General features: G+C 43.5%; 1 protein-coding gene across 11 annotated transcripts in view; it reads right to left on the reverse strand.

The window, feature by feature from the left end:
• NEDD4L (NEDD4 like E3 ubiquitin protein ligase) overlaps window positions 1-27782 on the reverse strand; it is a 359974-nt gene that overhangs the window by 16970 nt on the left and 315222 nt on the right. For all 11 annotated transcript variants that reach the window (XM_032152182.2, XM_032152178.2, XM_058438299.1 and 8 more), the window contains 6 exons: window positions 23360-23418; window positions 16315-16380; window positions 14392-14621; window positions 12753-12874; window positions 10199-10269; window positions 7392-7487 (listed from right to left, as the gene is read on the reverse strand). In XM_032152182.2, coding sequence (XP_032008073.1) covers window positions 7392-7487; window positions 10199-10269; window positions 12753-12874; window positions 14392-14621; window positions 16315-16380; window positions 23360-23418 — 644 coding nt within the window. The remainder of the gene's footprint in view (window positions 1-7391; window positions 7488-10198; window positions 10270-12752; window positions 12875-14391; window positions 14622-16314; window positions 16381-23359; window positions 23419-27782) is intronic.

Genomic DNA, 27782 nt, shown 5'->3' on the forward strand with positions numbered 1-27782 from the left:
GTATAATAAAAAAAATTTGGGAGGCCGAGGTGGGCAGATCATGAGGTCAGGAGTTCGAGACCAGCCTGGCCGACATGGTAAAACCCATCTCTACTAAAATACGAAAATTAGCTGGGAGTGGTGGCTCACGCCTGTAATCCCAGCTACTCAGGAGGCTTGGGCAAGAGAATCGCTTGAACCCAGGGGGCGGAGGTTGCACTGAGACGAGATTATGCCATTGCACTCCAGCCTCGGCAACAGAGAGAGACTCCATTTCAAAATAAATAAATAAATAAATAAATAAACAAACAAACAAACAAACAAATAAAATAAAAAAGAAAACGGTATGCAGAGTACAATTCCACTTCTGTAAAAAAAAATCTGTTTTGTGCTTACAGAGAATAATTCTGGAAAATATAAATAAAAATGTTAATCCTGAGTTTTCTTGAGATACTGGGAATAAGTGACATTTATTTATTTTACATATTTTTATTATACTGGCTTTATTTTTATTATGGAGGTTAATATTTTATAATTAGATAAACTAATAATTTTTGAAAGAAAAGAAAAAATGGGCCCATACTAACCCATGCTAAATGAGGTCACAGCAGTAAATCATCCTGTGGGCAGCCGTCAAGTTTCATGGTTGATTCTGACCCTGGGTTTCTCTGTGGGGGAGTGAGGAGAGGGCCCAAGGATGGGCACAGGATGAGGGGTTTGTAATTCTGCTCCCTAAGCTACTAGGTTAGGGGTCACGCCCCCAGATCTCGGTGCCTCCTGGCTCGAGCCCTCAGTGGTACAGAAATGCATCCCTCTAGGGTTCGTTACAGGTGACACTTTCATGAGTTACAGGCGACACTTTAATGAGAAGCAATGACCACTCTTCAAATTCCACTTTTGAGACTGGCTGTCGGGGGCTGATCGTGAGACCGTCTCCTGCAGTGCAGGCATACTGTCCAGCCCACCACACTGCCTTACTGCCACTGGCCGGTGCCCCCGAGTCCTTGCTGGTTGGGCACGAGGCTCCATGAGGGTTGGAGGAGCAGGGACCACGCCCAGGCTATTTGACTCTAATGCTCGCCTCTGGGCATAAAGATTCCCCGCGGGCCTCATTCCTGTCTCACCATCGCTCTAACTACAGCCTGTGTTCTCCTTTCCCCCAAATTTGTCCCTTCTTAACATCAGCTGTTGCCACCACAGGAGGGGACTGTATGTCCTTAGCACTGAACGCCGGGTGGCACCGTGACAGTGTCAGCCCTAAGCGGGAGAAGGCGGGGCAGCGTCACACAGAGGCTGCTCTCCACCCCGCGCATCTCCTACAGGTGCTGCGGCAGCACCCTGGCCCCCATCATGAGGGTGGACAGCATCCCGGAGGAGGCAGAGATCCAGCAAAGTGACCAAGGAGAAACAGCGAACTGCAGATGGAGCTGGTGCTGGCACCCACGGGCCCTGCTCCCTGGTGAGCAGTCTGTAGAGCCTCCTCTGTGGGGTGGATTCTTGCCACCTTCAGCCACGAAATGCACACCCCGCCCTCCCAGGGCTTTCTGGGCCATCGCCCTCCTGTGCCTGGGCTCCTGGAGGACCCCCCACAAGGAACACAATGCCCAGCCACAGCAGGCGCTCAGCAAGAGCTCGTGGGAAAACACTGCAGTAGAAAAACTCCTCTTTAAGTCTACCGGCCCCAGCATAAACTTGGCTCTCTTCCTCACAGAGATCAGAGGAACTTCTGGGGGACTCCCTGCCTTGGCCAGTTAACAACCCGATGCCCACACATCTCCCTGACCCTCCATAGATGCTTTGCGCTGCCTGGGAAGCTGCTGAGAAACAGCTTGGATCATATGGAATATGCTGGACTTGGGGGGAGCAAGACTTGTCTGCTTGTCAGACTCCATTCTTGGAAACGGAGCACTGCTGGGCAAACGCCCACTGATGGGTACTCACAAATCCTGCAGGGCATGGCCTCAGGGGCAGTCAGCACCCTGCACCCCCATCACTCCACCAACCAGGCCTTCCTCATCCTCCCCAGCCTCTCCAGCAGCGCAACTACCAACAGCAGGGAGGCAGCGAGTCCATGCCAGCCTTCCCACTTCCCGTCTTGCCAGGTGCCATCCCTCTGTGTCCCTGACTAGCCTGAAGGGGCCAGGGCCTCAGCCCTCCTGGGAGCCACCTCCAGCTCTGGGCTCTTGGTCTGGCTCCTTCTGGCTTCGGCCAGGACATGCTCTGCCCTCTCCCTCATATTGACCATTTCTGCCTTTTCACTCACTGCCTTTCCCCAAGTGTTTCTCCACCTTTTAATTCATTATCACCCCCTAAAGAGCCTTTTTAGATTCTTTCTGCCAGTGGCCCACCTCTCTCCATGAAATCTTAACAGAGAGATCCACAGTACACCTGTGGTATGTGCTGTGGCTTTTGGGAGGGCCACAAACCACTTTAACATCTGAGATGATCTCCTCCTTTTTCCCTTTGTATAATCATTCCTATGGAGACTGGCTCGCCCCAATCCTAAAGAACCTTCCTATATGGCTGCTGCTGCCCATGCTCTCCCTCCAACTACCACACAGCCTCTTGAAACTTCTGGCACCTCTTCAAACCAATCAAATCAGGCCAGGCATGGTGGCTCACACCTGTAAGCCCAGCACTTCAGGAGGCTGAGGTGGGCAGATCACTTGAGGCCAGGAGTTCGAGACCAGCCTGGTCAATATGGCGAAGTCCTGTCTCCACTAAAAATATAAAAATTAGCCAGGCATGGTGGCGTGCACCTGTAGTCTCAGCTACTCAGGAGGCTGAGGCATGAGAATTGCTTGAAAGTAGGAGGCAGAGGTTGCAGTGAGCCGATATTCTGCCACTGCACTCCAGCCTGGGTGACAGAGCGAGACTCTGTCTCAAAAAACAAACAAACAAACAAACAAACAAACAAACCCATAACCAAATCAGACGTTGCTCTGCTGAACTTGCAATAAAGAATTTTCACTTGTTACAGCCCTAAAAGGGCCCCTCCTCCCGGTGGGGGCAGGTATGTGTGCACAGCAGTGAATGGGGGTATGGCTTATTTTTCCTGCTCCGCACAGGATCATAGTTTAAATACTGACATTTCTTCAGTGGAAACTTTCATATTAGGCCCTAGAAACCAGCAGCCCCAGATTCTTACCAATCAGAAAGAAAACAAATTGCAAAATAATGGCAACAGCTGCAGCTTCATTACATGAAGGAACAGCTACCAAACCTCATGGTCTGATATTTCTAACTGTGAAATTAAAAAAAAAAGAAGGTTGAAACACCACGGAAGGCTGACTGCATGTCTGTTTCACCCCATGACAACTGCACTCGCTTTGCCCCACTGTGGAAGTGACTTGACTGTTTGGCATTGGGGAGGAATGGGCTTCCTTCTGGGTCAGAGTCAACAGTTTTGCAGAGGGCCAAAGAGGTGAGAGGCTTGTCCGGGCATCATGCTAACGCCTAGATTTCCACATCAACAACTACAAGTACCCACCATGCACCAGGCAAAGTGCTTGTGGGAAGTACACGACAGTGAGTGAGCACAGGGCAGGCATGCGGCTGCCATCATCGGGAGGAAGCTGAGCAGGAGAGACAGGCACTAAACACAAACATAGTCAGAAATGCAAAGTCGTCTGTGGTACATGCCACAGGGCAGGCATGGAAGATGCATAGGGTCTGGGTCAAGGGCTGGCTTCCCTGATGAAGGGACATCTGAACTGAGACTGGGAGGGAGTATGCTCCCAACAGATGGAAGAGAAAGCAGAGGGCCTGAGGCAGGAAGGGGCTTGTGTTGGACAAGCCCAGTGGGGCCTGTGATTCACAGTGAGTCTGGAGGAGGAGCAGGGAGAGCCAGGCCACGCAGGACCTTGTGGGACAAAGTAAGGTTGCGATCTTTATCTCAAGGGCAGGGGAGACCCCTGAAGGTTTCTGGCAGAGGAATGACATGCTCATTTTTATATTCCAAAAAGACCACTCTGCCATTATAGGAAGCCAAATTGGATGTAGAGACTGGTCGGGGGTCTAGTGGGGAAGATGGGAGCTTGGACTTGGGTGTGAGTGAGAGAAGAGATCGGGAGAATGCATAGAAGTGAGAAAGGTTTGGGAAGTGTGTGAATAACTCGCTGATGGACTGGATATGGGAGATGAGATCCATATGCAGCTGTTGAACTTGCTCTAAATTCCTTCCCTGAGTGCAAAATAAATACGTGAGTTCCCTGTTAATCAGGACAGCTCTCTTAAAAAGGCAAGGCAGTAATTCAACAAACTGGGCACCGAATTCTTACCTTACTCATCTCGTGGGTCTGTTTTGATTAATGCATTACTCTACTTGATCCTACCCAAAAGTCAGAAGAAGAATTCACAACATTAAACGAGGAGGTCTGAGAACTGTTTTTAATGAAGATCTGGCCTGAACGATCATCAGAAGCTTTATTAGAGGCCTGCTTAAAAACTCCAACGTTGTGTTTGATTTTCATTTATGAGGTGGAAACAATTACATTTAAATGTAATTAGGAAGGTTTCCCAGATCATTTGCTTCTGACTGTGGCATTGTTAATAGTTTTCTGAATTGGGTTAATTTGGTCATATGGTTTTCTATGGATGGATCCACAAAAAGACTTTTTTAATGCATTTGACACACAAGACTGATTTTCAGTCTTCTTTGGTTCTCTGCTTCCACTCCTTTCTTCGTATGTTAAAAACGAAAGGAAAATACTTCCAGGGTGACTAACCATGTCTAATCGTTTGAAAATGGGCAGTTTAAGACCCTTCAATAGGTCCGGCTTTTTAAAAAAAGCCACCAAGACTCAACTGATTTTGTTTTCTCACACTTAGAATTTCTATTACTTACCACCTTATTCCTATTTTTAATAAGCCAGGTTAGCACTCCTCATTCGTTTGCTCAATAAGCACTTGGTAGGCATCAACTACATGCTGAGCACGGGAGAGACCCAGAAGACCTCAGGGGGCATACAGCGCACAGCTTGTCATCAATACCTCAAGGATGGCAGGGAAAGAGGTGATGGGAGAGAGAACGAGAATGCATCGGTACAGAGTGGGCAGTGTCGAGCCAGCAATGTGGCACTGAGGCACCTCTGGGGAAACCCTTGAAGGCACACTGTTTGTTGACAGGTTGACAGGAAGGAGGTGTCAGACGGTAATGCCAGAGGTGGGTAGGTCTGGATCACGAGGGGTCATACGCCATGCTAATGGTTTTCATTTATGCTGAAGGTCACAAGATGGCCAAGCAGAAGAAGGACATTTTCAGGGCTGCATTTCAGAAATAGTCCATAAGGGGCTCACAGCTGGAGAACAGGGTAGAGAGCCGCAAAGCAGGAAGAGAGCTGCAGGTAGAGAGCAGCAAAGCAGGAAAGGAGGCGGCCGACAGGAAGCTGTGAGAACAGCAGTCAGGAAGTGATCGGGGCAGGGCTAGGGGAGTGCACAGACAGGGACGTGCCAAGGACGGGGAGTCACGGGGCACAGCAAGCCTGGGCACGGGGAGATAGCCTGGGTATGGGGAGATGGCACGAGGAGGGGAGATGGCATGAGGAGGGGAGATGGCAGGAGGAGAGAGGGAGATTCTGAGGGGATGCCCAAGTGTCAGGTGGGAGGGGACAGTGGTGGCACTGATGAGACCATAACCGATGTGGGGGCTGGGGAGGAAAAAGTGGCCTTAGCACTGGGACCCGTGAGCCTCTCAGGAGAAGCAGTTGAGGAGGCCGTTAGACCTGGGAATTCTGGAGGCTGGAAGGCAGACGTGGGCCTGAGATAAGAGGCTGGTGGTGAGCACAGACGGATGCAGCTGGAGCCACAGGCAGGATTAGAACATCCAGATAGCAAGGGTGAGACAAAAAAGCAGCGGGTGCAGGACAGCTGGCAGGGTGACACCTGCATCCACAGGGCCAGCAGAGGAACATGCACTTCCAGGGGACTGGAGACCAGCGGGGAGGGGTGAGAGCCTGGAGTGAAAGGCACTGTGCCTTGCAGGCGTCTCTGCGGGGCGTGAGCCATTCTTGTCAAAGGCAGCAGAGGAAGGAGGCAGACAGGGCTGGAGACACCCAGTGCTCTTGGTTCTGGGGAGGCTGCTGGAGACCAGAGGGGCAGCAGCTGAAAAGACTCCTCCCTGCCCTATCACAAGGTCCCCGTGCGGGAGAACAGTGTCTGCCTGTCTGTGAGGATTCTTAGGCATAAAGCACAACACTGCGGGGTGGGGAGGAGGCCGGGAAAGCGGGGGCAGTGGGGAGGGGGCACAAAAGGAGATTTTTAAAGGACTTGATCATTTACATTAAGCCACAAGGTCTCTTGCCTCTGGTGCCTGAAGTCCTTCTCTGAGTCTCGCCCAGCCACTGAAGGGTACTATGGACTCCTCAAGTTCCACCCACACCAGGACTCACACTAGAGACTGAAATTTCCTGGCTCAAACACAGGACATGGGAATAACAAGTGATTTTGATATTAATGTGATTATTTTCTTATCCAACAATTTTTACCCTCAGTTATCATTAAATCCTCTAGTGGCATCAGCTTCTTTTCTCAAAGATTCTCTAGCAATCTTTGACATCTAGCAATAAAGAACACGTCTATTTCATTTTTCAGAGGGCAACCATTACAATGAGTTCTATGGTCTAATTAATTTCATAGCTATGGAGATTTAGTCTGAGAGATGGGAAATACCTCTGGGCTTTTGTGGAAGGACAGGTACCAGGGTCAGAGAATATCTTGAGAACACCTCCCAAGCTGCACCATTATTACTGAGTGGCAGATGAAGCAAAGGCTTCAGATTTGAGACAAATACATCATATAGATCCTTAGGATGATGAGAATTATTCCAAGCAGGCAATTTTATCTTTGAAATCCACTTTTAGTGGCCCATCCAAATCCCTGCTGACCAGTCTGAAACTGACTTTGAGGATTAATCCAGCCTGAATAACAGCGTTGGGGCAAAGCAGATGGAATGGTAGAAAAACCTGAGCCTGCCATGCTGAGCCCCACAAGACAAATGTCACCATGACAACAGAACCATAAAACAGAGAGAAAAACCAATGGCCCTTCCAACATCACCCACTCCTGGTCATGTATTTACATTGCTAAGTCGACAATCACACTATTTTTTAAAGTAAATTCTAAAACTGAGGCACAAATGAAACATTCACATTTGCTTTGGATTAGAAGAGGTGCTGGTTCATGCCCCCAAGGCCTCTTGGAATTTCTGTAACTTTGCTGGAAGAGAGAAATAGTTGTAATTGGAGTGTGGCTTCCTGGCATGACAAGAAGGTGCTGCTACAATGAGATGAAAATGAACACCTGCAGCTCCTGCTGGTTGTTTCTGATTGTCCAGCAAAGTTGTGTTACAGCCTGTCAAGAAGAAAACGCCCCTTGAAAGCTGAAGAAGAGTTCCCAGGGTTACCCACACGTACCTGTCCAAAGTTTTCTTCATCTATGCAGAACATGAGGTCCAGCTCAGTAGGGTCATTCTCCAGGATCCATTTCAAAGAGTTATAATATTCACTATCCTACAGAATGACACAGGAGTGAAAATTCAGCATTTTTTTTCCCCAAAATACAAACGCATTTGACTTCTTTAAATAATTACATTCTAATGTAATTCTGTGCAGAAGGCTCAAGAAATACGTTACTAATGCAATGTTTCCTGCTCCACCTAAACCAAACCTTCCTCTTTAATTTAAAATATAAGCAAACAAACTGCTTTAGTTGTAATGGGCATGCAGTTAAATCCTGTCCTTGGTGATGCACAGTGGAAGGTACCTACTCTGGATGGTGGATGGAGCTGCTGTACCGGTGTACAAAATTTAACATACAGACAACAGTATACTTTCTTTTATCTCTTTTTTTTTTTTTTTTTTGAGATGGAGTTTCACTCTTGTCACCCAGGCTGGAGTGCAATGGCATGACCTTGGCTCACTGCAATCTTTGTCTCCTGGGTTCTAGTGATTCTCCCACCTCAGCCTCCTGAGTAGCTAGGATTACGGGCGTGTGCCATTACACCTGGCTAACTTTTGTATTTTTAGTAGAGATAGGGTTTCGCCATGTTGGCCAGGCTGGTCAACATACTTTCTATCTTTTTAGAGTGAAAATATCATCGCTGTTATTGCAGCGCTTTGGGAGGCCAAGGTGGGAGGATCACTTGAGCTCAGGAGTTAGAGACCAGCCTGGGCAACATAGTGAGACCCTGTCTCTATAAAAAATAAATAAAGTTTAAAAAAAGAGTGAAAATATCTGAGGAAAATAGGAAGGATAAAGAATGTTCTAGACTGGGCTTGGTGGCTCATGCCTATAATCCTGTAATCCTCGGCTTTGGGAGGCTGAGGCAGGAGGAGGGCTTGAGGCTTGGAGTTCAAGACCAGCCTAAGCAGCATAGCAAGATGCCATGTCTACAAAAAAATAAGAAATTAGCTAGGCATGGTGGTGTGTGCCTGTGGTCCTAGCTACTTGGGAGGCTGCGACAGGAGGATCACTTGTGCCAGGGGATGGAGGCTGCAGTGAACTATGGTTGTGCCACTGTACTCCAGCCTGGCAAACAGAATAAAATTCTATCTTCAAAAAAAAAGATAAGTAAAATAATGTCCCAACTAAGTAAATACCAATAGTTTTAAGTTATCCCCTTTCCTGTGCTTTCATCACTCTCCAGGTTAATGTCAGCCAAAAGGGTGGCCGCTCTGGTTTCAGAATCCAGAGGAGCAGTCACAGGCCTAAGCACCTGTCCCTGGTCCCTCCACGGTCTCTCCTGCTGGGGACACGACGGGCTGTGAAAAGGGTAAAAATAATACGTGCACTGTATTTTAGGCACTAACTGTTAGCATGTGGTATAAAGTTAGACATTAAGAGAAATTCCAATGCTCCTAGCTGCTTCATCATACAGTGATGAAAGCAGAAAGCACAAATGCAAGGTGAAAGTGGAGACTGGAATCACGGGTATGCATCCCAAGCCACCATGACTGGCAAACCAGCAGTGGGTTCAAGGGCGCTGCTGGCTTCTTCCTCTCCTTTCATACAATGAGGAGTTACAGAAACACTGAGTCAGCGCTGGTCAGGGCCGAGGACACAGCTCATCTACCCAACCGTGCTCAAGATACAGTTGGTATCACAGCCAGGTGACGTCATGCAGGGGCTTTTTAACTCAAGTGAGCAAACACGAATGAGCCGCAAATACCCCAAATGGACAAACGCGCTTCCCGGTGGCCCTGTGTGTGTGCTGGCATGTGGGCAAACACCCATACACTCTGGAGGTAGATGTGGGGAATAGGTACATTAAAAGAAAAACAGAAGCAGAAGTATATTATAAAAAGAACATCAATTTTTGTTTTATAGAAAATCCTGGCCGGGCGTGGTGGGTCACACCTGTAATCCCAGCACTTTGGGAGGATGAGACAGGAGGATCATGAGGTCAGGAGATCGAGACCATCCTGGCCAACATAGTGAAACCTTGTCTCTACTAAAATACAAAAAAAAAAAAAATTAGCCGGGCATGGTGGTGTGTGCCTGTAATCCCAGCTACCTGAGAGGCTGAGGCAGGGGAATCACTTGAATCCACGAGGCGGAGGTTGCAGTGAGCCGAGATGGCACCACTGCACTCCAGCCTGGGTGACACAGCAAGACTTCATCTCAAAAAAATAAAAATAAATAAATAAAAAATAAAATCCTTCCAACTCTAAAATGGTCTGTCTAGGTAAAATTAATGTTAAATGCAACATGAAAACCCAAATCACTACTTGGAGAACGTCTCAAGTGTTCACTTGCCTGAGCTGTGGCGTCACTCATCCATGTCTAGGATGTCTGCCTGATACTCTTCCTATTGTTTTGAACTTTGCCTCTGCCATTTTTATGAGGTCAGGAAATAGAGGAAGAGCGCATGAAGCTCTAAACATTCAGTAGCAGCAGTTTTTATAGAAAACACAGGTTACCATAGATCTTCAGCTGTCTCTTGGATTTAGTAAGTTCAAATGAGTCCTGTGCCGGGTAAGCAGAGGCAACTGGGATTTGGATGTATCCACCCTAGGTACCATGGTCCCAGGAAATGTGAACAATGATTTGCTTATTATAAGAATTCGATCAATGAACTTTTCAAGCAATTAAATGTCTCCTGTTGTTCACATGGAATGCAACACCCATAAAAGTGGCTGAGACTACAAATATGGCTCTCCAATACCTTCCCATAAGACATAAGTGCCCGCTGATGGCCAGTGTGTGACCTGCATTTACTCACCACAGATTCCATGTCATTCAGGGTTATCTGCTTTCCCAACATCATCTTGTAAAATGGTCTAATGAAGAAACCTAAAATACGGTAAATACTGGGTTTAGTTTCAGGTTTTTGATACTGCTATGTATCAGAGCATGAAAGAAAAGATTAACCTGCTTTCAATGTAAATGAGAAACCAGGACGGAGTAACCAAGGGCCTTCTGCAGTATTGCACAAGCGAGGAGGCGAGATCAGGGGGAGAGTGGCACGAGGAGGGCAGCTGTGCTAAGAGAGATGGCTCAGCAGAGCGGGGCCAGAAAGGCCTCTGGGAGGTGACAGATGAGCTTCAAGGTCAAGCAGAGTCTGCAGTGCAAATCAGGCATAGGAATTGGGGGAGAAAAGGGCACACTAAGCAGAGGAACAAGCCTGGGGACTTGCCAGCAGTTTGCCAGGGCAGGCAGACAGGCCAGAGAAGGGGCCGGCAGTACACAGCCCACATGGGATGCTGGAGAGTTGGGGTGCTCTCTGAGGGCAGTGGGGAGTCAGTGAAAGGCCCAGTGAAATTCCATCTGTCTTTTGTTATCATTGCTTGGGCAGCGATGGGGAGAAAGCACAGGAAGGGGACAGGCTGGAAATGGGGGAGGCCATGGAGAGGGCCTGTGCAACCTCCCGGGGAGGGACGGCAGAGGCCTCAGGGAGGCAACAGTAGCAAGGTCAGCCTCCCACCATTCAGGCGTCCTGCAGGGGCCTCCATTTCACCTGATCCAAAGGCATCATGTACCTCCTCACAGGGGGCCCTGACCCCACCAGACCTGGCACCCCAGGCTCCTGCTTCTGCTCCTTCATCCCCCCACCAGGCACCAACCCTCTGCAGCACAGGCCAACTCTCCCTGGCTCAGCGTGGCCCTATACAGGCTCCAATAGACTCCAGTGTCTGGGGAAGTAAAAGCATGAAGCTGACCAGGGGGAGCAGTGGACAGATGTGCAGAATGAGCCCTGCCGACAGGGACATTCCCATCTGTGGGAAATTTGAAGACACTGCTGACTAGGCCCATCTATGTGCACTTGGACTCTTAAATGTGCAATTCCAGGTTTATATCGTGATCACTCTTGTGGGGGTCACTTTAGCCGGCTAGTTGAGACCCTGAGTGGTTCTTGCTTCCGCCCATCTTCTTCCACAGAGCCTTGAGTCTAGGCCGGTCCTCACTCATCTGAAATGACCCCAGCCTCTGAATGCTCAAATGCTACCCCACCTCCGAGGTGCAGCTCATTCCTGGGAAAGGCTCCCTGCGCCTCCAGCCAAGTCACTTTCTCCTCTGAGGACTCAATGCGTTCCCTTCTGCTTGGACACTATCACTGTGATTCTTCTGGTTTTGTTCTCATCTCTTTTCCCCCAACTAAAAGATAAGCTGCCTAAGGTCAGGATCATATCTTTGCTTCTCTATTACCCCCTGTTATAGAAGGTATTAAAGATGCTGTAGCAACTAACAGCATCTTCTCACTTGCATACGGTGACTAAACTGACTTTCTGAGAAAGTTGGAGTGAATTTGAGCAGGCTGAAATAATCTACGGCATGACTCCAAAGCTGGAAATTAAAACATATTCACACTATACGTACATGGAAAGAGTGTGTGGTTTAGTTTCCTTCTAGAGGAAAAAAAGTGTTTACTGTTGCCCTCCTACCAAATAAAGCATTAAAATCAGAGCATCAATATCAGCTACCAATTAACAGTAAAAACATATTCATGGGAAAAGTACAGAGGGTATTCAAATTATTTATTAGAATAGCTAACGCTCCATAAATGCAATGAACACAGTTCCCTTGGAAATATCTTTCTTATAAGTTACTGCAATGTCAATCTCAAATCCTACTCTCCCTCTTCCCATCCTCAACCACTCTACCTCCAAGCTCTTAAAGGATATTTCTGATGCTTTTTCCTCACTGATGATTTCTGTAGTGTTTTCTTAAGGACACTATTTTGAATTGGCCAAATCTTTTAGAAGTCTCTAAGCCTACAGATACTGCTAGATAGAGGGTTTGACTTTTAACTTTCAAGGTACCTTGAAATTCTTCCATGATTTATATGCTTTAAATAAGAATGAAATTATTTTGTGTTATTTGTTTCAGGGTTAATGCCTTAGCCGAGCGGTAACATTATTTTGAAATTATTTAGTCCCTTCAAATTAAAAAATAATTTGGGGACAAATGCAATAATCACAGGATATTAGACGGATGAGATCATTTTAATTAACTTTTCAATTAGTTTTTCCATCTGTTATCAAATCTTGCTTTCACTAAAGTTATTCCAGAAAACATACAAATGTATAAATACATAATGTTCTGTGTTTTACACTGAAGTTAAAAAAAACTTTTGTTTTTAACTGTGTGTAGACACTATGTCTTCAGTGCCCCAAATAAGCTACCAGAGAAAAGCACATCCATTATGGGCAAAAGATAAAAATACTTTATGAGTAAACCAGTGAAGCTTTTGCTTAAAAACCCGTGATGCAAACGATAAGACACCTACCAGTGAACCGCAAGCAGCACTGACCTATATTTATTACTTCAAGACTTACCATCTAAGAGCTTCCCATGAAATACGGCCAGACCAGCAACTCTTCCAATAAAAGTGAAGTAGGACAAATGATCTTCATTACAGAGGCCTGAATTAGGGTTGATCTGAAGGGTGTAGTTGTCCCTTTTGAGGAGAAAGAGAAGAAAAGCCCAATCACACTTTCCAGTGCAAGATTTTGCATATTTCTTTGCCACCTATCACTCAACTTTTACAGTGTCCTTGTGAGCATTCTGTACCTAGTGGGAAAAGGTGTGGGCTACAGGACCTGACTTACCACATGCTCAACCATGACCCACCATGGAGGCTGACGCATACGCACTCTAAAGTCAATTAAACCATAAGAAACACTGATGTTTGACTGTTTTTGACCTACAAAGTGTCTATTTCATATGGTTCAGCCAAATATCTTGGGGAGATGAGAAACTCCACATAATAAAGGGGCTGTGTAGGGATTCCCAAAGATGTGAGTCCTTTAGGTCGTCTCTGTGATGAAGGAAGTTTAATTCCTTCCAGAGGCTTTTGGCTTGGCCATAAGATGTTTCCTATGGGCCCAACCCTTGGTCTGTCTTCTGACCACTACTCTGCTCTGAAAAGGCCTCAAGGGGATTAGGAACAGGATATGGCTCTCTCGATGATGCAAACTGGCAAATGTTTAGATTTGTCCAAATGACCTTGCTTGGTTCACAATCATGCAGATCAGTAGTTTTCAAACTGGGATCACAGACAGATTCCTCCGGTGGGGTATCTTTCAAAATGTGGAGGAGAGGTAAAGATCTTGTCTCTCCCCGCCCTGCCCTCCACCTTCAATAGTTGGATAAATTGTACATAGTGGGCTTTCTCATGGGACTCAGTCACAATAACAACAAATCAACTGGGCAATTCTTGGCTAGAGCAACCAAGAAGAATGTACTGAGGTTGCCTTCCAAATGACCCCCAGGAGATTGGTACCAGGTGGGAGACGTGGGGGAACCCACGTCCCCTTAGAGCCCAGGGCTGGAGTGATGACAAATGCCCTTCAGCAAGGTTAATGACTATTCTATTGGGGGCTTGGGTGCAGCCCAACCCTTGGAGGATTCAGCGTCTGAAGGAGGAATGGCAGGCCTGGAAGTAGCCGATGTTAATTGCTCAGAAAGCAATTTAGTCTGCCTCAGTTTCCAAGCCTGGCAATGATGAAATCCTAATGCAAGGGGAAACCTGGTTCTTTCCTTACAGGAGCAGGGCATGGTCCTAGGTCCTCAAAGTCCTTACAAGTTGCCTTTACACAGAGACCTCAGAAATGACTCTTGTTCAAAAAACACCTCCTTTTTTTTTGAATTCTAACCCTGCCAAATCCTCCTCTTGAACACTGCAAATGAAAATTGCCTCCTGTTCCTTACCATAATTATCCACGTTTTCAATTTCAACTCCATGAACCCAATAGACTAGAAACAACATCAATGTTAGATGTTCACAGAGTATGATATTTCTCCAGTTAGAGTCAGAACCTGTTCTAGACTCGCAAGGGGCTGTGGGGTGAGGAAAGAATAAACTCAGCAGAGTTAATGCATCTCGAACTCGTGAGCTGCTTATTCTTTCATTCTGTTTAAATTCATACAACTGTCTCAGTGGGGGACACACTCTGGGTGTGGCCATATACTTACGTGGCAGAGTACTCAAAGAGGCCGTAGTAGGGGTTGAACATCTCTTTGGACAGTAAGAAGAACCATTCTCTGGCCACACCCCCATAGTCAAGACCTTTCTCTGATTCAAACTCAATCCACAGTCTAGCTTTTAGGACATCTGGTCTTTTCACGGACATAATTCTCCGATAGGACTCTTCAAATATGTTATTTCTGTGAAGTTTCATTTCAAACCTATTGGGGATATCAGCCTACACAAAAGACAAAAGAAAACACATAATTATACAGTAATTACATACTTTGTTTTCTAATAAAAACAACAACAAATGGTAGAAAAGTTGGCAGTCCTCAAAGAAACAGGCAGTGACAAATGTTGGAACCATTTGAGTGACAAATGTTGGAACCAACTGAGATTCTCTCCTTTAGGGGTTTTCCCTTGCAGACAGAAAGCCTCGCTGTGTCACAATGGGACACATGGCATCCACTAGCGATGTTCAGGAAAGTCAGAACTCTGCTGCGAAGGAGAACATCCTCCTTGCCCCCTTTAATAAACAACTGTGGGCACTTCTCCAGCATAGGGCAACTGAAAGACAGTCAACTGTATCTGTTGCTTCACTCAAGAGACTTTAGCCCAGGTAGTCAAAACCTGTAATAATCCCCACCTGGCCATGTTGGGCCCATCCATGCTCAACTCTGGCAGGGCTGCCAGGTGGTAGATATAATCCACGGTGCCTCAAGTCCATTTTGTTGCCATGGGGAGTGGGATCCTGATTATGCCAAGTGTAGGGAAAGCAGCCCAAAGCATGGTTCGCTGACATGAAAATAACAAAAACACTTGACCAAGGCTGTGGCAACTGCCTCCTGCAAAGAGGCGGTCCACACTTGGTCTGGCTGTAAGAATGAATCTGCAGAGATGGTTTCCGGGTAGCAGACACTGCTATGTGAGAGCCATAGAGTGAGACTGGGTGATGACCACAAAGTCATTATCATTACCAGGGCACGTGACTCACAAAGAAAACTGTAGAATTTTCAGTGTTCATTCGAGTTTTGAAGGCAAAGAATCATTTCAATAGCAGTTATCCGCAAGCTCTTGAATCAGAACTTTGGAACAGAGACCAAAACCCCTAAATGAGAGCAGACATTGTGCCCCATTCAGAGATGTCCCCGGGCAGGAGGAACCAGCTGAGGGGAGGAGGCAGGGAGAGATGGCAACGGAGCTCAGGCCACCGGAGGGGGTCTGAGCTGCAGCTGCTTCTCTCCCCTCCCTAGAGGTGTAACTATAGTGATTGAGAAAATCGAAGAGAAAACTGCTAAGGAGGAATCGGAAAGTAAAACAGAAGATGCAACGTTGAACAATTTGCGGGTGGTGTGTCATTAGAAAATGTAATGTTATAATTTAAAACATTGCCCATAAAAATTTTAGAGTTTCTCGGTTTTAAACTGCCAGGGATAATTATAAGCAGAAAATTACATTTGGACCTAATACTGCCAATTATTATAATTAAATATAACTTTATGTTATAAATATTGTAGTTGAAACTAAGCTTTTGCATTTACAAGGAAGGTCTTGAACATTTTTTCTAACTGGGATCCAGGTTTATTAAATATGATAACTGCATAATTGATTAGGCTTCCCCAGATTTTGTGACTAGGGTCCTGAATTATTTTATATCCCATAAAAATCATTCCTGTCTTTTCATGTATTACATACGAAATTACCCTTCAGGTGATTTGGTATGTAATACTGAGTTAATCTTCACTTACCATTTCTGTTAAAAAGAAAATTCAGATTTTAGAACCAGGAGGATCAAAGTGCAGTGAGAAAAGGAAGGTAATATTTTTAGCATTCATATAAAAGTAACAACCAAGTTGTTCTCACTGAAGTAACTGTGGTAACTTACAAATGACTAACACAAAGCATTTTTGGAAGGCATGATTACTCACAGGTTTCTTTAATTTCTTCCTGAAGTAGTCATATTTCTGCTTAAATTCTCTGGAATAAGGAACAGCCTGGAAGATAAATTTATAAATATAGATAATGCAAACAATACACTTGAAATTTTATGTATACTGAGGCAACATTCAAGAGAATGTCATGAATCATAAACCGTAAATTCTCACTTCTCAGATTATCCATGGAAAAATTAGATAATGTCTACACAGCACAGGGGAGAGTCCTAGAACTGATGAGGGCTAGTCAGCTTTGAATGCAGCTTTCACCCCTGAAAACAGCTATACTGCTATTTGAGAAACCATTTAGGGGTACGCTACACAAACTAAACATGCTTTCCAAGTGACTTTTGTCAGAATATGAGTCACGGTGTTTCTGTTTTTCTTTTTTGCTGTGGTTTAGGTAAGAGTTTTAACATACAACCCATAATGACCTATGCTAGCATTTTGAAAAGTCTAATTATGGTTTAATGAATTTTTGTGGGGAAATACAACGAGCAGAAAGGGAAGTGAACTGACACTCCTGTCAAGTAATATAAAACCAGGCAGATGGCATTCTCAAAAAATCCTCAATTTAGGAGTCAGAAGGTTTGTCTCAATATTTAGTGGTCTTGGGCAAGGATTTCTTTAAATCTCAAATGCTTTATCTATGAAATAGAGTGATGGTACCACAGTTGAGGGCTCAGGAATTGAGTTAACTATAGTCATTCAGGCAAAGGAGTAACATCTTAATGTAGTCATTTAATCTTTATTTGCTATGTTGTAAAGTGGCTTACAATATCTTAGAGTTAGGGCCCTGAGTCTCGGCTACTGAAAAAGCTTACAATATTTTTATGAAGCAAAAAAGATTGGGTTTTGCATATACACAGACATTAACTATGACAGCCTTGAAAACAACTCATTGCTTTTTAGCCACTAGTATGAATTTCAGCAGAGAATACTTCTGCTGTTATCATTTTGGCCTAAGTTAATAAAATATACTGATCCTTAGTCTAATATCTCCAGACTCCAAACCTTACACTTTCACCATACTTATCTTGACCAGAAAGAGAAGAAACGAAGAAGATGAACTTCCCTCCTTTATAGTTTTAAGACATGTTTATATAAAAAACTAACTCAAAACAAAACAAACAACCACTCTTCCAGAAAAATGAGCATGTCAGTGTTTTGCTCTGTAATTCCAGAGCAATAAATACATCATCTTTATATAGTTTAGGAGCAATCTATGGACAATTTATACTGCCTATGGTCTTTTCTTAGTTTTTAAGCCAGTCTTATTTGATTTTCCACTGAACAACAGATTTGACCTCACACATCCTATTTATTTTAGGCAGTGTTTAGTCTGATGAAACCACATAGCAATTCTGAGTCTAGGCAAGGTATAAATTCGTTAATACCTGGACAACCACCAAAATAAGAAAAAGAATACATGTTCCGACATAAGCCAATAAAGAGATCATGTTTTCTGTTCTACCAACAGCACATCCCGTCACAAACTAAAATTTCCTCTCTAGTTTATTTCTCACTTTCTGGTGTTCATTCTCATCCATTCAACCGATACTTCTTGAGCACCTACTCTGTGCAAGGCGTTTTAGGTGCCAGAAAAATAACAGTACATAAAGCAAAGGTAGCTTTCCCAGTTCCCTCCTGGAGCTCACAAGCTGTTGAGAGCAACAGGAAATAGGAAATCAATGAATAAACCATGGTAGTGCTATGAGGAAAAAAATTGACCCCACAGGAACTAAAAAAGTGACTTCCTTCCACTCTCTCCTGCCAGCGTTAGAAGGCCTGCACTCTCGGGTAGACTCTCATCAGCTGGCTCTGCAACATATCCTCTCTACTAAGGAGTTTCTTAACTGTTAAGTGGAAGGATCTGACTGGATGAACAAACGTGACTCAGCTCTTCTCTTTCTGAAAGTCTGTGATTCCCAGCAACTATTTTTTGTTTGTTCCTGTATTCGTGAGGGTTCTCCAAACATCATGGTTACATCACAGTTCCCCCTACTCCTGAAAATGTTGGGAAAAAAAGCTTAAACAGTCATCACTGTGTATGCAAGTTCGACTGTCTTAAATGACAAATTCCCCAAGGAGCAGATTTCAACATGTGGCCCCCAGCCTGTGATGCCCGTTCCCTTGCCTGCTCTGTCTCCTGGCAGGGGCTGAGGAGGTGTGGGTGGAAATGTTGAGATATTTCAGGCCTTTCTCCTTCTGGGGAATGATGCGTGAAAGCTGAAAAATCACTGTCTTCCTCTTGTACTCATTATCTTTTCTCTCCAGAGGTAGTTTTCATGACAGAATAAGAAGAGCAAGTTTTTCCATTCTCTTCCTGAAAACTTTCCAACAACGTACCAGGACAAACATCCTTCCAGTGCAGCTTCTGAAGAGATTACACGTACATTTTTTTTTTTTATTGGACTAAATCATTTGTTCTCATTTGAAAATCTCGAATGTCATTTTCTGGCTTACAAGTTAGCTTGTAAAATAGGTCTACATGAAAAATGAACATTTCTGTTGATAAAAGCCCTTTTGCTCTGCATTAAATCTGTGTTTCTGTTTTGGGTACCGAATGAAAATCTGCCTTATTGTGTGAGTTCTAAATGTTTTCACATCATCACTGTCCAGGTGACACCGGAGCTCCTTGCACAGAAGGGCTCATGCCCGGCGTGGGGACATCAGTGACACCAGCGCATCTGGGGCTCCGGTCCTGATTCCGACCCTTGCAAGGACTGTCAGCAACAGAATAAGCTTTCTGAGCTTCTGACAAATTGGAAATAACAACATTTGCCCTGCCTTTCTGAGGCGACGGCTGTGAGTTTCAAATCAGCTGATTATAAAGTTGTTGGAAAAATGAAAGTGTTACACAACATCAGATACTGTTCATGACAGCAGCATGCGCAAACAGCACTTACTAAATGCTATTACTAGTGATATTTGCTATACACAGAGCATGCTAACTTACAGGAATGCTGAACACTGAGCTGCCACAGAAAGGGTCCTCTCTCCCTAAAAATATGTAGAAATGCTAGGCCTACTTAGAACTGATATTTTTAAAACTTGGGAAGAGAAACTCTAGGTACTAGGTAAGCAGAAAGACTCACAATTAGAGAAATCAGTGGGCACTGGACCTAGACATAGGGGCTTGGGTTTTAATCTCCCATGGGGACATAGAACTTGGCCTTTGGTCTACGTGACGGAGAAAGAACAGTCATTGTTTAAAACCTAACATCTGGAAAGGGGACAAGAAAACTCTACCCACCGGACCAGGGAAGTTGCAAGGAAGCTTACCTTCTGTCCAGGACCATAAATGGGAGAAAAACAAAAAGAAACAGACCTGTAATAAATCCATACTCCAAGCCTGTGCCAAAGTGGGTATGAGGTCCACAGTTATACTGACTGGGGGTGCATGAACCCAAGCTAAGAAGTTAACAGTAAATACAGGTCAGGACTTACAAAAGCCTCATAGGAAAAAAAATGAGCTCGCTCATGCTCTCGCTCTCCCTCTTGCATGCATGTACACACACACACACACACACACACACACACACATACACACACACAAATTATAAACTGAACTAGGCAATAATCTACACTCTTAAGGAGAGTCAACAGACGTAGTGGGAGATTTAATGCTCCTAGGACCAGAGATAATAGAATAATCTGAAAGAGGCTAACAAATAAATATCTTAAAAATAATAAAGAGATGAAAGCATCAAAAATAAATAAAGAGATCAAGAGAACAGGACAGAATAACTACGAAGACAAAAGCAAATTTTAAATGACCAAATAAAACTTTGAGCAATTAAATTTAGTCACTGAAATAATAAACACAATGAACTGATAAAGAGATTACAAAAAAAGCTTAAAGAATTAACTGGAAGAGCTAAGTAATAACTCACAATACAGCAGTGAGACAGAAAACACAAAAGTTAAGAGATAAAGCAGACAATGTGAAAGAGAAGTAAATGTCCAACAGGAGTTACAGAAACAGATACTTAGAATCAGAAAAATGCAATATGTTAAGAAATAATAGCTGAGAATTTTCCAGAACAGAGGAAAGACACAATTCCCATACTGAAGAAGCCTGAGTCCAAAGCAAGATAAATGAAGAGAACTCTACACATAAATACATGATGATAGTGAAATTGTAAAACAGCTAAGAAACAAATAAAAATTCAAAATCACCAGAGAACAGAGCTATTTACCTACACAGAAACGACAATGAGATTGACAGCAAACCTGTTATCATCATTTATGGAGGCCAGAAGACATGCAGGAGAATCTCCAAAGCACTGAGGGAAAATAATTTAACCAAGATTTCTATCATCAGCTGAACTTTCAATAGAGAGGTCAAATGAGACCTTCTGAGTCAAAGAGTAAGAGATATTACCACTCTCAGACTGTCACTGGCAGTGCTGCTGGGCAGAAGTGCTCAAACCTGAGGGAGCACCGGAATCCCTGGGAGAGCAGTTAAAACAAAGCCTGGTGTCCCACCCCCAGAGGTGCTGATTCAGTAGGTCTGGGGTAGGACCTGAAAACTTGCATTTCTAACCAGCTCTCAGGCGATACTGATACTCTGGTCAGCAGACCACACAGTAAGAACCATAAACTGGACTAGACTTCACTAAGATCAAAACTCACCCCAGAAAAAAAATGGATGGAAGAACCAATGGTGGGCGAACCAATGGTGGGCAAAGAAATTTGTCTACATTTGGTCAAATTAAAGTATGGACAGTAGGGAGAAAAAAGATAAAACATATTAATGACTATTTGACTATTAGGAAAGTTTAAAGCAAGGTAGTTTTAAAATTCCACCCAACAATGACGTGGCAAATGGGAGTGGGAAGAATGGCATTCAAGTTCCCTGAGGTCCTGATGTTAAGGAGAGTAGACAGTGTAACCCTAAGTCAAGTATGTTGGTTAAACAGTTTAATGTGAGAGCTATAAGAATAGAAATAGAAAGTACAGCCTGCAAGCACATAGAGAAAATAAAAGAGAGAGTACTCTATCAATTGAATAAAAGGCAAGAAAGAAGATAAATATCGCAAGAGAGAAAAGATACGCTAAGCAGCAAATAAGAACAAAGAGAGAAAGACAACGTAGTTATATACACCTCAGACAACATCGACAGGGCAACAATCACCACAGAGACTGACACAACTATCTTGATTAGATCCAATAGCAAAACAGCAATGAGAATGTAGATAATTTGAACACCACAGGCTTGACCTAATGGATACATAAAGAACTCTATATTCAACCAAAGACACAGTATGCATTCTTTTTAAACAGAAAAAAAAACATTTACAAAAAATGATCAAGCTTCCAATGAAGTTTTAAATAAACATCCAATAATAAATATTCTATAGACAATATTATCTGACCATAATGCAATCAAATTAGAAATCAATAAAAAAATGAATAGGCACAACCCTCCCATACTCTTAGAAACTAAAAAGCATATTTTAAATAATTCATAAGTCAAGAAGAAAAATCAAATGAAAATTGCCAAATATTTAGAACTGAATGACAACAAAGGCCGAATGTCTACTAAGTTGATAATTACCTAAATACAGATTCTCTTATTGAAAGCAATATAATGAATAATAATAATAAAAATGAAGGAATAAACAAGGCTCTTTTATTAATAGAAAACAGAGAGCTTTTTCTTGGGGGCAAATCTACTTGGCTTTATGATGCTAAGCAATTTTCAGTAAGATTTAATAAGGACTAGTAGTGTTTGAGTGACAGTCAGTAATTGATAAGTGATAAAAATACTTGAAAAGGCTTCAAAGTTAACGTCAAAACTCTTCTGTCACTTAAAAAGAATAGTTTCTTGAATTTACCTTGTTCTAATGATGTAGAAGAGAAAATAATATTCTAACAAACAACTGTGACCGTGAATATATATATCAAAAGGAAGCATCAGAGTAAGGCAGTGTTTAAGCCACATAGAGAAAAAAGTTGACTGTTTTTACCCAGGTATTACTGGGCACTTTGCCTAGGAAATAGTACCCAAATGACTGAACAAATCCAACAAGTAACTAACGGGAGTCAGTTACCAGGGCACATTTGCAATGTAATATCTTTTAAGTTTTCAAATGGACGTATCTTACTAATTCAAAACATAATTTGAACGGAATCAGATTAAAGCCATGAAATTGGAATTTTAAATCTACCTACTGGCCTCTTAGCTCAGCATGTGATATAACAAACTTCAGTTCCTTTTGCTCTTCTAGTCTAAGAATCCCAAATTTGCAATCTTCTGCTGATCGCAGTACAACTCCTGTAATTCCAAATTATCTCCCTGCACTCATATAGCCACTGACAAAAGCTGGTGGTGTGCTCTCTGCTGATGAGTGTGGTCCCATTCTACAGACTTGTTAACAAGTGTGAGATACCAAGTGTCTCCTGATGCTCCAGGGAGTAGGGTTCTCACACTGCCTTATGAACACAGTGTGCTACGGTGTTTTAAGAGGTCATCACGCCTGCATCAGAATTGATTCTTTTTCCACCCGGCATATACGAGGGGACCATGAGAACACTGTGGGTCAGCAGAGTTCAAAACTCTTAACTCTGCCAGCTCCTGAACTTAGCTACAATCTCACCCAAACTTCTACAGATTTTTGAAAGTTGTAAAAGATTTAAACTTTTGGCATGCATTTACTACTCCTGGCCTAAAGAAATTAGGCCACACTTTATGAAGATAGGGCTTGGTTTTGCTTCATATAAAAAGGAAGGGAGGAAATCTTGACTATACTTATAGTCCACGCTTTTATAAAGGAGAAGAAAAATGTCTAATTCTGCTGTCGTTATCAAGCTGTTTTCTTTTCCTTTATAATGAAATCTCTGAAAGGGCACATGCAGCTGTACCTCACCTGGAAACTTCAGTAAGAAGGAGATGGCAGCAAAGTACTCCGTTTCTAGTCAACTACTCAATCACACCAGTCCCTTGACATCACCGTTATCAGTAATACACAAGAAACATGTAAACGTGTGACCAAAATCTTATACTGAAGAGGCAGAATTTGAAAATACTGACCGGACCAGTAATAGCTGGATTCTGCAGTCTTGGGTCTTCCCACTGAGTAATTTTGCTATCTGAAAATGTTAAAAAAAAAAAAAAAATCAGAACATTAGTTCAAATCTATTCTATGTAAAGAAAGTTTTAGAAGGAAGTATTTCTGGAGTCTTCAAAAGCTGTCCAGTCCCCCACCCTGTGTTCTAAAGACAAATTAGTATTTCAGAGTTAGCAGGTAACTACACTCTATACGGCAACCCCCCTCACATACTGTTTAGTTAAAAACACTCAATCAAAAATGCACAACTAAAGAGAAACCATCTATTCATACTGTTTTGGGCAAATAACTTGCTAAAATGGGGATTATAAACCCCTGTTCTTTTAAGGATTTATAACTTGATCTTGATTTTCATTTAATTGAAAAAAGGCATTTAAAAAGTCTTAGTTTCCCAAAAGGCTAACAAACACACACAGGATTTTTTTCTCATTTCAAATACTTTTCTCTTTACTTATGGTGTTGAAAAACTGCTTTCAATTAAGAATCCTGCATTGAACAAATGAATAATCTATTACATGCTTCACTCATATGCACACAAAAATCAAAGCAGCTTAGGCAGTCCAAAAAAGAGAATTAGATACAGCAGAGGAAGATTACGGAGCATGGTTTCTGTTTGGTCACGTTGGCAAAAGGTGGTTTGCTTTCTTCCAAGTGAGTTAATGTGAACAAGATTGTTCAATGCTATCTATACCATCACTTGTGTAGGTGATAATACACAATAGCTGCCTTAGATCACTTGGTGTTTGTAACCGTGCATAATTAAAAAGACCTTATGGATTCCTGTGTGTGTACTAGGGTAGAGTGGAGGGAGGGAGAGTGCAACGGACCCACACGAAAGGTACGGGGGGTGGGGCACACTAGGGGAGAGTAGGTTCTCCGGAGTTTTTGGACATCTAGGTTAGTAAAAAACAAAAAAACAAAAAAGAAGAAGAAAATTATTTGAAAAGTAAAGAGTGGCCAGGAGCAGTGGCTCATGCCTGTAATCCCAATACTTTGGGGGGCTGAGGCAGGAGGATCACTTGAAGCCAGGAGTTTGGGCCCAAGCTGGGAAACATAGTGAGGACCCATCTTTACAAAAGGTTAAAAAAAAAATTAGCCAGGTGTGGTGGTGTATGCCTGGAGTCCTAGCTACTTGGGAGGCTGAGGTGGGAAGATCGCTTGAGCCCGGGGGAGGCTGCAGTGAGCTATGATTGTGCCACTATGCTCCAGCCCGATCTGCACCTGTCTTGGGGACCAGGGTGGGGGAGTGTGGGGGAAGAATACTGATTCTGTTTATTTTCTGTATACACTGTAAGTGAGCTGATAAGAATAATTAGTGAATTCTGTTTTCATGACCATATTAGGAATTTTTTAAAGTCTTATTATTATTTTAATAAAAGCAGAGGAAAAGCTAAAAAAAAAAAAAAAAAAAAGAAGCTACCAAAGCAAGTGATGATTCTAGAATCTTTTGTTTTCATGCTGGCAGAAAATTTACATGAAAAACTCTGTTTGAGAGAATCTTGATGGAAGCAAAAGGCATTTTTGGGTCCCTTACCTTTCACAGAAGACTTTGGAAAGTAAAAGTTGCTATTGTGATGGAAAACAAGAGAAAAGAAAACCAAATAAAGGAAACGGAATACAGCTGAGTAAAAACTGCGCCTTAAAACACCAACTTGGATTATAACTGTATCAATGGATATTGTCATCAAAGCAGAAAATAAATGAATAACTCCCGACTCATGGGGATTCGCAAGTCCTCAGACCAGACCTGAACTTCAAGCTCCATCCTGGACATCTGCATCTGGGTTTCCCATAAGTACTTCAGCTTAACTCTACCAAAACCAAACCTCTGATCACCCAACACCAAAACTGGTAACGTGACCTTGCATTCCAATGTGCAGTATCACAATCCACTCACTGTCCCAATCAGGAACCTGGCCGTGTCACTCACTCTGGTGGTCCCGGACCAACCCTCTCTATCCCTGATAAGCTTCTTGCTAGAGGGCTCATTTTTTTCCCCTGAACTGTTCTCTGGGCGTCACTGGGAATTGTCTCACCCCCCAACTCCGGTTCAAGACATCTTCTACAGCTCTGCCAAAAGGATCTCTCTAAAGAACGATTTTGACCCCATCCCTCCCCTCTGGGAAACCCCCTGGGAGCTCCCCACTGCCTGTGGCTTGAGCCCGAGCCCCTACACCTGGCAGATACCCTTTGGCTTGGCCTGTGCGCCCCGCGGCACACTAGCTGTTTGGAGCAATGCTGCGTTTCTCGGAACGTGGCAGCATCTGCACATATTCACACACCTCCACGCATCCTAGGATCACTCTTCCTGGGGCTCTGTCAGCCTCAATCCTACTCAGTGTTTGTCATCCATCTAAAAAGTGACCCATTCCCTCAGGGCCCCATCCCTGTGCCCAACCACCTCCGAAGCAGATGCAGTCCTTGCCTCTTCTGTTTCTGTGTAACAACTGATTCACTCCTCTAACACCTGAAATATCCCCCGCTACTTCCCACTGGACCTAACCTCCCCAAGGACAGGGACTGTGTGTTATTCATCTTTGCAACCCCCTCTCTACCACTTAAGATCAGTCCCAGCAGGTAACAGGAACTTAGTGCATTATTTTTTTAATGACTGAATGAAGCTGATGGTGAAAACAAAGCCCCTTTAAAAAGAGCCTAAGCTTTTGGAACAACATAAGTTTCTACATGGTTATGATAAAGAATTCTTCAGTGAAGTATGGTCAATGTATGAAAGTATGGGGTAGCCAGTTATCCTTTTTTTTTTTAAAGAACTTTGGAGTTTAAACTTGCTTTTCCTCTTTGAGATATGTTTCAAATAAAAGGACAAGAAGGAAGTGGAAGGATGAGAAACTCAGTTTAGCCACGATGAACAGGTCTAGTAAGACTATTGACAGGAAAGACTAAAATAGGACTTTACGAAATCACTGGAATTCAATTTTCTCTTCTAATGTTGTAGATAGGATACCTGTGGCCAATTACTCAACTGCTGGGCCTGTCTGGTCTTTAAGAAGAATGACATCATTCCTACAAGATGTGGAGATTCAGTTCAAGACCTTCCTTTAACCTCCCACCCCAGGCCCAAGAGCCAGGAGCCATTCTACAGACAGCAACCAAAGGAATCAAGGAGTCTAAAGAGGTTAGTCTCGATCATTCGTTGCTTTTGAAATTAAATCTTTAAGATGGCTGACTATTGTTCATCTTGAAAATGTCTAACTTCTCAGGAAAAACTTACAAAGCAGAAATAATTAATCATTGAAAAGACAAGTGCATCTCGTGTGGACCCACGTGCCAGGTATGCTGGAAGACAAGATGACTCCAAGCAATTTACAAGATGACGGCATTCACAGCATTGTGGCATACACAGGCATAACCTGGTTCCTGTCCTGTAGGCATTATGACAGCAAAATCAGATGCTGAGTTTTGCTAGAAGATTGTTTAGAAAAAGAGGCTTTATTCTGATGGAAAGGACATTCCTAAATGTTATCTTCCAGGTAATTCAACCCATTTGGAATGTATGCGTCAGCCTGATAAAGCCTCTTCAAAAGATAGGTATTCTGCAGTTTTCACAGACTGAATTTTGTGGAAAGGCAAATGACTTGAACTGTTTCATTGACATGTACTGCTCTACAGCTTTCCATTGAGTAAACCTTGATGAATTTGGAGAGATGGTAGAAACATAGCATGAACAGCTAAGGAGGCACTCGTAAACAAATCCTTTTCTTAAATGGTTTTTGGTCACTTAATTTATGCTATATCTCTTCAACAGAATCTTTCAATATGGTTGTGCAAAGGCAAAATAAATTGTTATCTCCAAGTCAATGGCCACAAATATATTGGCACAGCTTAGTTGCATCAGGCTCTGCACAGAGTATAATGGAGCCTCGGTGGTGCTGTTCTAGTCAAATGAAATGAGGAAATGTTTGGGCAGAGAGCTGGAGTAATTGCAGAACTGATCAGGAGTAAGGAAAAGCCCAGGCATCTAGCAGGTAGTTACCTTCTTCCACCTTCCAGTAAGCCGGAGTTGGGCTAGCCTCAGGCTGGTGGGGGTGGGGGGCTGGAGGGGGGGCACTTACTGCTCCTCAAGTGAGTTCACTTCACTTTCTCATCAAGCACAACAACTTCCTAAGAGCTTCACCACTGATCCTCCATGAACTTGATTTCAAGTCCCCATGTATCAGCATCTGCTATATATTATACTAGGTCTATGACACCACACGTGAAATAGTCAGTGATTTTTACTATTTTAACGCATGCTAGGATAGCCCTTTGTAATTGTGCTTTTCTGTTTTTGGCTCCTTGCAGTATACGACACACATTCACAACATTCTTTTTAGGTTGACCTAAGCATCAGACCTCCAGCCAGAAAACCGTCACAATATTGTGTGC

This window comes from Hylobates moloch, unplaced genomic scaffold (assembly GCF_009828535.3).
Source record: "Hylobates moloch isolate HMO894 unplaced genomic scaffold, HMol_V3 SCAFFOLD_5, whole genome shotgun sequence".
Taxonomy (NCBI): domain Eukaryota; kingdom Metazoa; phylum Chordata; class Mammalia; order Primates; family Hylobatidae; genus Hylobates; species Hylobates moloch.